Source organism: Anarrhichthys ocellatus, unplaced genomic scaffold (genome assembly GCF_004355925.1).
Source record: "Anarrhichthys ocellatus isolate YVR2014 unplaced genomic scaffold, GSC_Weel_1.0 scaffold44, whole genome shotgun sequence".
NCBI lineage: Eukaryota > Metazoa > Chordata > Actinopteri > Perciformes > Anarhichadidae > Anarrhichthys > Anarrhichthys ocellatus.
The window spans coordinates 1159451-1167856 of NW_022280074.1; the positions used below are offsets into that span (position 1 = coordinate 1159451).

The 8406-nt window shown below is 42.9% G+C and overlaps 2 protein-coding genes across 3 annotated transcripts in view; one reads left to right on the forward strand and one right to left on the reverse strand.

Annotated features, from left to right (window-relative positions):
* The window catches only part of LOC116395139 (solute carrier family 35 member E2A), an 8975-nt gene extending 4574 nt beyond the window's left edge, over positions 1-4401 (forward strand). For both annotated transcript variants that reach the window (XM_031868745.1, XM_031868744.1), the window contains exons 2-9: positions 155-624; positions 1202-1337; positions 1505-1632; positions 2217-2337; positions 2418-2471; positions 2560-2632; positions 2870-3015; positions 3525-4401. In XM_031868745.1, coding sequence (XP_031724605.1) covers positions 351-624; positions 1202-1337; positions 1505-1632; positions 2217-2337; positions 2418-2471; positions 2560-2632; positions 2870-3015; positions 3525-3744 — 1152 coding nt within the window. In that variant the 5' untranslated portion in view covers positions 155-350 and the 3' untranslated portion in view covers positions 3745-4401. The remainder of the gene's footprint in view (positions 1-154; positions 625-1201; positions 1338-1504; positions 1633-2216; positions 2338-2417; positions 2472-2559; positions 2633-2869; positions 3016-3524) is intronic.
* A 198-nt stretch (positions 4402-4599) lies between these two features.
* On the reverse strand, positions 4600-8337 carry slc25a45 (solute carrier family 25 member 45). The gene is made up of 3 exons (XM_031868732.1): positions 8320-8337; positions 7868-8111; positions 4600-7220 (listed from the first exon to the last, which is right to left on the reverse strand). Exons 1-3 carry the CDS (start codon positions 8335-8337, stop codon positions 6940-6942), a joined length of 543 nt encoding a protein of 180 aa, XP_031724592.1. The 3' UTR covers positions 4600-6939.
* Positions 8338-8406: the final 69 nt, after the last annotated feature.

Sequence of the window (8406 nt, forward strand, 5' to 3'; positions counted from 1 at the left end):
GGGTTCAACACGGACAGTTATACATATGTGTTATTTAAAAAGCTGAAGCAAGTGAATGGACAATCATTAATGTGAATGACACAGTATGATACCAACATGTGATGTTTACTAGTGTATGCACAGAGGATGATGATTTGTGTCTCTCACCTGACAGAAGACTTTCCAGCCTCTGCAGCAGAGGACCGGGGACACCGGGACTTTAATCATTGACCGCAAGACTGACAGACTGATCAATCAGAAGATGGACTAACGCTCAGAACTCTCATCGAACCCTCTCCTCCCGCTCTCTCTTCACCCACCTGTCGAGAGGGGGAGGGTGGGCCCCTGGGGGCCCACGGCCGGTAGGCGGGATGCCGGGCAGCAAGCAGACTGGCATGCTCCCGCTGTGGCGCCTGCTGTCGCCGCTCCACACCCACCGAGTGGCGGTGGCCCGCAGCGACAGCCTGTCGGGAGAGAAGATGCTGAAGCTCACGGTCACAGAGACGACGGTGATCGAGGCGGAGTCCGGCGTGTGGAACTGGCGCTCGCTGACCTACCTGGGCCTCTGGTACTTCTTCAGCTTCTGCACCCTGTTCCTCAACAAGTACATCCTGTCGCTGCTGGAGGGGGAGCCCAGCATGCTGGGTAAAGAAAAGGATACAAATGCTTATGCTACTACTAGCTAGACTAAATAAGGCATGGCACTTTTATTGTGACGTTTTTGTGATCAGTAACATCTCATAGAACCGTACTGGTGTTTGTTTTTTGCAGGGTTAACTCTTTATACATGCATATGTATTTTGTGTTACTGCTTAGCATTTAGAAAACACACTATGGCCCTTAAGATAGACGTCCAGGCGTTAAACAATGACTTGCAGAAACATGTAGCTTGCTTGAGATATGTAATTCATTTCAGTGAGCAACCTTTTTTAGACGACTCCAACATTTTTAATGCAAGCAGAAACCAAGTTCAAATGAGCTTTCTTCACAGTGACCTCAGTAGCTCATTGGTTTTCCTCTAAAATTATTTTTTTTCTGATACTACATTTGTCATTTGTGCAAAATATATTAAGGTATGTTACATTACGTTTGATGACAATGTAACTTTGGCATAAAATATTAGTATTTTAAATGCATCAAATTGTTCACTATGATGGATTTTCTAAATCACGTATTTTTTTTGTCAAAATAAAATAATTTGTTGTTTGTTGCTGCTCCCCAGGGGCTATTCAGATGCTCTCCACCACCGTCATAGGCTTCCTAAAGATGTATGTGCCCTGTTGCCTGTACCAGCACAAGACCAGAACTGAGTACCCCACCAACTTCATCATGATCATGCTGTTTGTTGGGCTCATGAGGTGGGTCCCCTCTCTCTCTTTTTAGTAATTTAGCAAGTCATTTAAGTAATCAAGTAGTTTAGAGTTGCTAATAGATTTACAAATACTGATAATCACCATATTTTTTACTGATAATTTTTTTTTACAAAAAGTCCAGTATTTGCGTCATCTTTATCTACATTTGTCAGGTTCACTACAGTGGTTCTGGGCTTGGTGAGCCTGAAAAACGTGGCGGTGTCTTTCGCGGAGACGGTGAAGAGCTCGGCACCCATCTTCACTGTCATCATGTCCAGGCTGATCCTCGGGGAGTACACAGGTAGAGGACACACGGATGCATGTCTGTCTAACGGGTCAGGGTACCAGGGCTTTAGGGGAAATCAAATGTCTTTCACTTCTGATCTTTGGTTTTGGTCTCTAATCAGGATTTGTTGACGATAAGAAAAATAAAGTAAAACACCAGTCGTATACTTTAATGTGATGTTTTCTGAATCTTACTTGAACAACATGTAACGTGTCAAGATGCACTGAAAGGTTAGCTGATGCACATAACTCACTGTCGGCATCCAAACAGGTGAAAAAGAACTCGAGAAGCGTCTAACGCCTGTCTCTATGCAGACTCCTCTGATGCTTTAAGTAGAAGGCGGTTAGCTCCAAAGATGAATGCTTGTGATGATGTATAAAACAGCAAATCTCACAAAATGGAGCTAACTTGAAAGCTGTTTGGAGTAAACTATTTTATTTCCATCGGTCACTTCAATTTTTTGTTTGCAGTAATGCATGAAGTATGATCCTACCTTTGGACTGCCACGGGGGAAAAGCATATTCAGGTCAAAGGCTTAGTGTTTATAAGCGTGATGACTCACATCATTGTGTGTGTGCTGTTTGTCCTCCAATCGGCAGGGCTGTGGGTGAACCTGTCCCTGTTCCCTGTCATGGCGGGCCTGGCCCTCTGCACCGCCTCGGAGATAAGCTTCAACATGCTCGGCTTCTCTGCCGCTCTCTCCACCAACATCATGGACTGGTACTGCAGCGCTCGACGCAGCTATCCCGCCGCAGTGCGACGCTTTCTCTAACCCCCCTTTTTTATGTCTTGATTCTCAGTTTGCAGAACGTGTTCTCCAAAAAACTGCTGAGTGGAGACACGTACAAGTTCAGGTAAAAGACTGTGAAGCCTCTGATTCACAACGGCAGAATTGTTGAAGTGTGTGTGCAATCAAACTCTTGTTATAAAGACTTTTTTCAGCCCTGCAGAACTGCAGTTCTACACCAGTGCAGCGGCAGTCGTCATGCTTATACCTGCCTGGGTGTTCCTCTTGGTAGGTCAACACACAATTGCTCCAATTATTGCTGTGCTGAATTACTGTTCCAGTTAGGCGAGTGTATGTATAGTATATTGTCATTTTCCGAGTTTGTTTTCTTAAATAAAAAGCCATTTCTATCAGATGTTAAACAATACAATAGCAATATTTACATAAGCAAACCGGCAGGGACCTGTAAAACAGATGTGTGGATAGTTAGTTAATTAAAAATACATTTTGTCTCTTTGTGTCCAGGACATCCCAGTGATCGGGAAGAATGGGCGGAGCTTCATCTTCAGCCAAGACATTATCGTGTTGCTGCTTTTGGACGGCGGCCTGTTCCACCTGCAGAGCGTCACTGCCTATGCTCTCATGGGACGGATTTCCCCAGTAACCTTCAGGTGGGAGGCGTTCATGACATGGCTTTCAATCTTCACTGACGCCGTTGACAACCTTTTTGTCTCTTGTAGTCACTTGTCTCACCATTCCTTACCTTTGTCCCAACTAGCTCACACCAACTGCAGGGTTAGGTGGTCTGTGCTTATTGGATAACAACATGCTGCGTGCGCTTATTTTCCAGCCATGCATACATGCTGCAAATCCTCAATTTCAGTTTATCTTAAAGGGGAACTGCACCGATTTTACACATCAGTGTTGGTTTACTGGTATATATGCATTCATACCCTCTACACACTATGGTGCTTGGTGCTCTGACCAATCTGTCCTATTTCCACTGAACTCCGCCATTGACAAGTCACGTTTTGTCATACAGACCTGTAACCAAATGGGCGTGAGCCAGGCGTCTTCATCATGTTTCTTATAACAGATAATGATCTCGTCCAGGCCATGAATTCTGATTCATTTGTAGTTAAGTTCATGCCCACAGTAAAAACCCTTGTCTCTTCCTCAGTGTCGCCAGCACTGTCAAACATGCCATGTCGGTTTGGCTGAGCATCATCGTGTTCAGCAACCAGATCAACTTCCTCAGCGCCATCGGCACCTTCTTCGTGTTCGTCGGTGTCTTTTTGTACAACAAGGCCCGGCAGAGGCAGAGGGCGACCTTTCAGGCCATGGCCGCCGAGCAGAACTACAAACCACTCGAGAACGTCCACGCCCCTGAGTCGCACTGAGGACTCGCAACTCACGGCTGAAATGCTGCCTGGAATGGGATCGAGGTGTGAACCTTATTTGCTTTACTGTGGCTGTCCAGCCACGATGACTGGATATCTGGTCGTTCTTCACCGTGCACACATTCCAGTTGAAGAGGAACCACTTATGTTTTGTTTTTCCCAGGATGCATTAAGTGTCACTGTCATGTCTTCGACTTTGTCCCAAACCTGATTACGCTCTAACGCATCCTTGATCCTTTGCTTTGGGTCCGTAAAAAGGGGGAAGCTCAGGGTGTCCTTCAGCGTTTTGAAGGCAGTGGCTTCTGTAAGCCCTCTGTCTTACCTTTGCATTCCAGAGTGTGCTGGTTTATCTCTCATCTGTGGTTCAGCAGCTGCTGAATGTATAAATATTTTTAAATCATTGAAGCTGCAAGATTTTAATTCTGTTTGTTTTTCCTACACTGTAATGTAAAATTGATCTTGACTGCATCTGAATTTGAGATGTGAATTGGGCGCTGGTGCCTGAGACGGGAGGCTCGTCTGACACACGTTTTAAACAATGTGTGCAACATTTGAAAGCCACATACTGCATTCCAGGAATGCTCATCCTACAAGTGTGGCAGGTGTATGTAAGGGTTTATGTACTTTTTTTTTTTTTTTTTTTTTTTTTAATTGACTCTTCCCCCCCCCCCCCCCCCCCCCCCCCCCAGTGCATGCTGGGATAGCAGCCTTCAATAGGAAAAGGGCCTTAGAGAATGAATAGTTCGATGACATGCTGTAGATCACATATTCATAATCTTTTAGAAATAACGGTTTATTACAAGTTGGGTTTTTCATTTTGGTAGCTCGGTCCATCGGCTATCAAACAAGCTGTCTGATGCACTAACTGTTTGTTAGTCAGATGATTGCAGCGTTATTACCTCAAAGAACCAGACCAATAACATAACAAAGATAATCCCAACTTGTAATATACCAGTTTTCATAAAAAGCTAGGATCAAACCACTGTTCATTTATCCCAGTAGGATTCAGTGTAAAACCTGTACCACTCATGAAGAGCATCATCTCTGCGAGCTCGCCTGTCGTTGTTGCTACTTTCAAACATACATCGGCTGCTCGTGAACAGGTCCGTGGTAAATTTAAATCGCCATGTGTTTTCTCCACGTTGACACTTTGCCAAAAACAGTCGCATGGTGCCAATGATCTAATGCTCATATGAATCTCATTCTGACCCGACTGTTTCGGTCATACTGCCTCAAGTCTCCTGCTCTACTGGTGTGTGTGCGTCCAGGTTTCTCTCCACAATGTGCTCCGCTAGTAACTAACTAAATCCATCAGGCGTCTGATTGGACCAATCTGTGTTAATCTCGTCAGTCTGACAATCGCATCAACTTGAGCATTTTAGTAATGTTCTACTTTTGCTGCAGTTTTGTGCCTTGAGAAGCAATCTTTTCTCCTTTTGTGCTGTGCTCATACTTAGGCATCTGTTTTGAATGTGAACATATGAGTTGTCTGACTTGAACACATTTTGTTTTTTTAAACTAAAAACAAAAATTACTGTTATTGTTTTGAGAATTAGTTTCTTGGAAAAGGGCTTATACAACTCAAGCCTGGGCTTCGATTTCATATTGATACCCCACGAACATATGTTTTACATCTTCTCTTCCATTTTAATTTTTTTTTAATGCAGCCTCAAGAGAAAAGTCCAAAAAACACAGATTTTTTTTTTTGTGTGTATTTGTATCATTTAAAAGTTCAGAAGTGGGGAAAGGTAGAAGAGAGCAGTTTATTTGGAATGTGCAAATTAATTATGTAAAAAAATATGAACTAATGTAACTCGTTAGTGAGGATGTAATTCTATTTTTGATGGACACTGCAGACAATTAAATGAAATGTTTTCTCTACAGCATATTGTGTAAACATTTGTTTTGTATTTTCAATTTCAGCGATCTCTAGTTGCATTGTTGATTTAGATACACACTAGTATTCTAATTATAACTATCGATCATACATCCAATTTATTCTATGTTTGCAGATGTAAACTATACATTTTCATTCATTCTTCAACTTGGAAATTGTGTTTTCACTCACCACTCTTAAACCCGCAATGACCACTAGAGGTAGCTGTAAATGCAAAACACTGACATATTACCACCTGGAGAAGCACTGAGGTTCAGTTAGTCATGTTATTGGTCTCCAGGCGAATGCAAGTCCAATATTTTACTCTCTGCCTAAAGTCTCAGTACTCTCACTAACTAGTTGCTTACTGCGTTTACTGTTGAAGGGCTGTAGAGCTGAGGGGAACTGCAGAATCGGTTGAGGTTTTTTCTATTTTTCAGACTTTGTCACTACGAGTGACCCTTTATCACATAACCCAAAGTCGTTTGATCTCTTGTTAATGTAATGCTGTAAACTATAGCAGCTTTAACTCCAGGTCCACCCAACCCCGGGCCCACTTCTAAGATCAGAACGGCTACTGCCAACTCGACACTTCAAATCACAAGGAGACTGAACTGCTGGTGCAAACTGGTCTGGGGAAATCAGGACCCCTATCCTGACCAAAACATCTGGAGTGAAGTTTCACATCACATGCAACAACTGCAAAAAACACTACATGGATGATACGATACAGGGCAGAGACTGAATGAACCCCGGAGACAACATCTGCTCTCTGAGAACAGCAGAACAATACCGGTAATGATCTGACCTGAGAGCAACAGATGATGGATCTCATTTCCACGTGCAAACAACGCCATGAATACAGACCGACAGCAGCATATTAAAATGACACTGAGGCTGTTAATCAACAATGAGTTGAGTCTTAACATTTGGAGACTTTGAATGCATGTTTGTCTTCCACCTAGTTATATACACAGTTTATTGATGTGTGGCCTTCAACTGTACTTGAATGACTCCATGGACCAGTCACCAATAACCATGTATATTCTTTGTATTGTTTATTCATTATGAAATAATTCACTGTATGTGTGCACTTGAGAGGAATAAATAGCTTCGTAATAAAATAAAACCTATGGTGAAAAACAAGTCTCTGTCCCCAACGAGGTTATGGCGTCACATGTTTTTCAAAAACATGAGCAGCTTAACCAGCAAATCATGTCTCATGTTCAGGTTTCAGACACTAGCTTCATAGGAGTTGACCCAAGCATAGGAGTTGACGGGTGCTCTCCAAGCAAGGAGAGCACCCGTCGAGAGTGAGGTCATCTCGTCGGTGGACAGTACATCCTCATCAGACTCTCGTAGCTGAGGAACGTGATGGCGTTGACAGGGAAAGCCCTCAGGCTGTTCAGTAGAAGGCCTTTGAAGAAGACCCTCGCTCCCTCCTCTCTATAGCTCACTCTCACGCAGTGGAGGACCCCTGTGTACTCCCTGCCGCCGGCCCCCGACATCTGGAGCCGGGCTTTCACCACATCCATGGGCGTGGCGAAGGCCCAGGTCACCACGCCCGCCATGCCCCCTGCCATCATTATCGCAAACGTACCTGAGCACAGAAATGTTCGTGAACAATGTGAATCCTTGAATTTGTGTCTCTTCTGAAAAATGACTTCAGATGAAAATAAACCTGGACATTTAGAATTGCTGAATGAAAACTAAAAACAAACTGTCTCCTGGATTTAACAAAAAGCTCCATCCAGAGAAAGCTGGACTCACCAACTTTACATCATTCCTTTTTAAATTAGTTTTATCTGTTTCTTAAATATAGAAACCCACTTACACCAGGACAAGACAAAAACAGGTCAATTATGAGACAATACTGTAAGTCAAACATACGCAAGACTGCATCCAATTCATGAGATACCGAGTCAATATTAGGTCTTGTTTAAATTATGACTTTTCCAATACTATGTGCAAACTAAATCAATATCATGAGACACTAAGTCAAATTGTAATTATGACGTACTATCTCTGGAGTTTTACTACGTCATTTAAAAGTAGCATAGTATAAATATCTCGTAGTATTTCATAATTTTGACTTAAAGGAAAAAGTTGGGCTTACCATGTCATAATTTTGATTTTCCATTCATATTTCTTTATTATTTCCAACATTTCATCCATTGACTTTCCTGACATAAATGACCCTCCATATTTCACACATGTAATGTTGCACTTTTCCCTCACGACACTGACCTGGCTCTTTGCCGCTCTTGGTCAGAGCCTTTCGAGTGACTTCGTAGGGCAGAAAGTAGAGTCCATAGCAGGGTATGTCCCTCAGGGCGATGGCCAGCCCTCCCCTGAACAGACCCTTGGGTCCTTCCTCATTCAGGATGACGGCGACACAATGAACAGGTCCACGGTATCTTTGAACTGTTGTTTGACCCTGCAGACGCACCTTCACCAGGTCAATCGGTGCGTAAACACACACCTGAAAGCACTTTAAGTTTGAGTGTTATTACATTCCAAATTATACGTAATTAATAAAAATAATTCTATTTAAGGTTTTATCTAAGGTTTTATTACATAAGCTGGAGATAGGCTTTCTTTTTACTGACAACAAATCCCATGAAAATACTCAAACCAACAAAGAATTAAACAGGTTCTCCCTGTATTAGCCATTTGCTGACAATTAAGTGTTTGTTAACCTGTCCCACCAGTTCCATCCATAAGTATAGTCGATAGAGGCCATCCATCCATCCATCCATTTTCCACCGCTTATCCGGGGTCGGGTC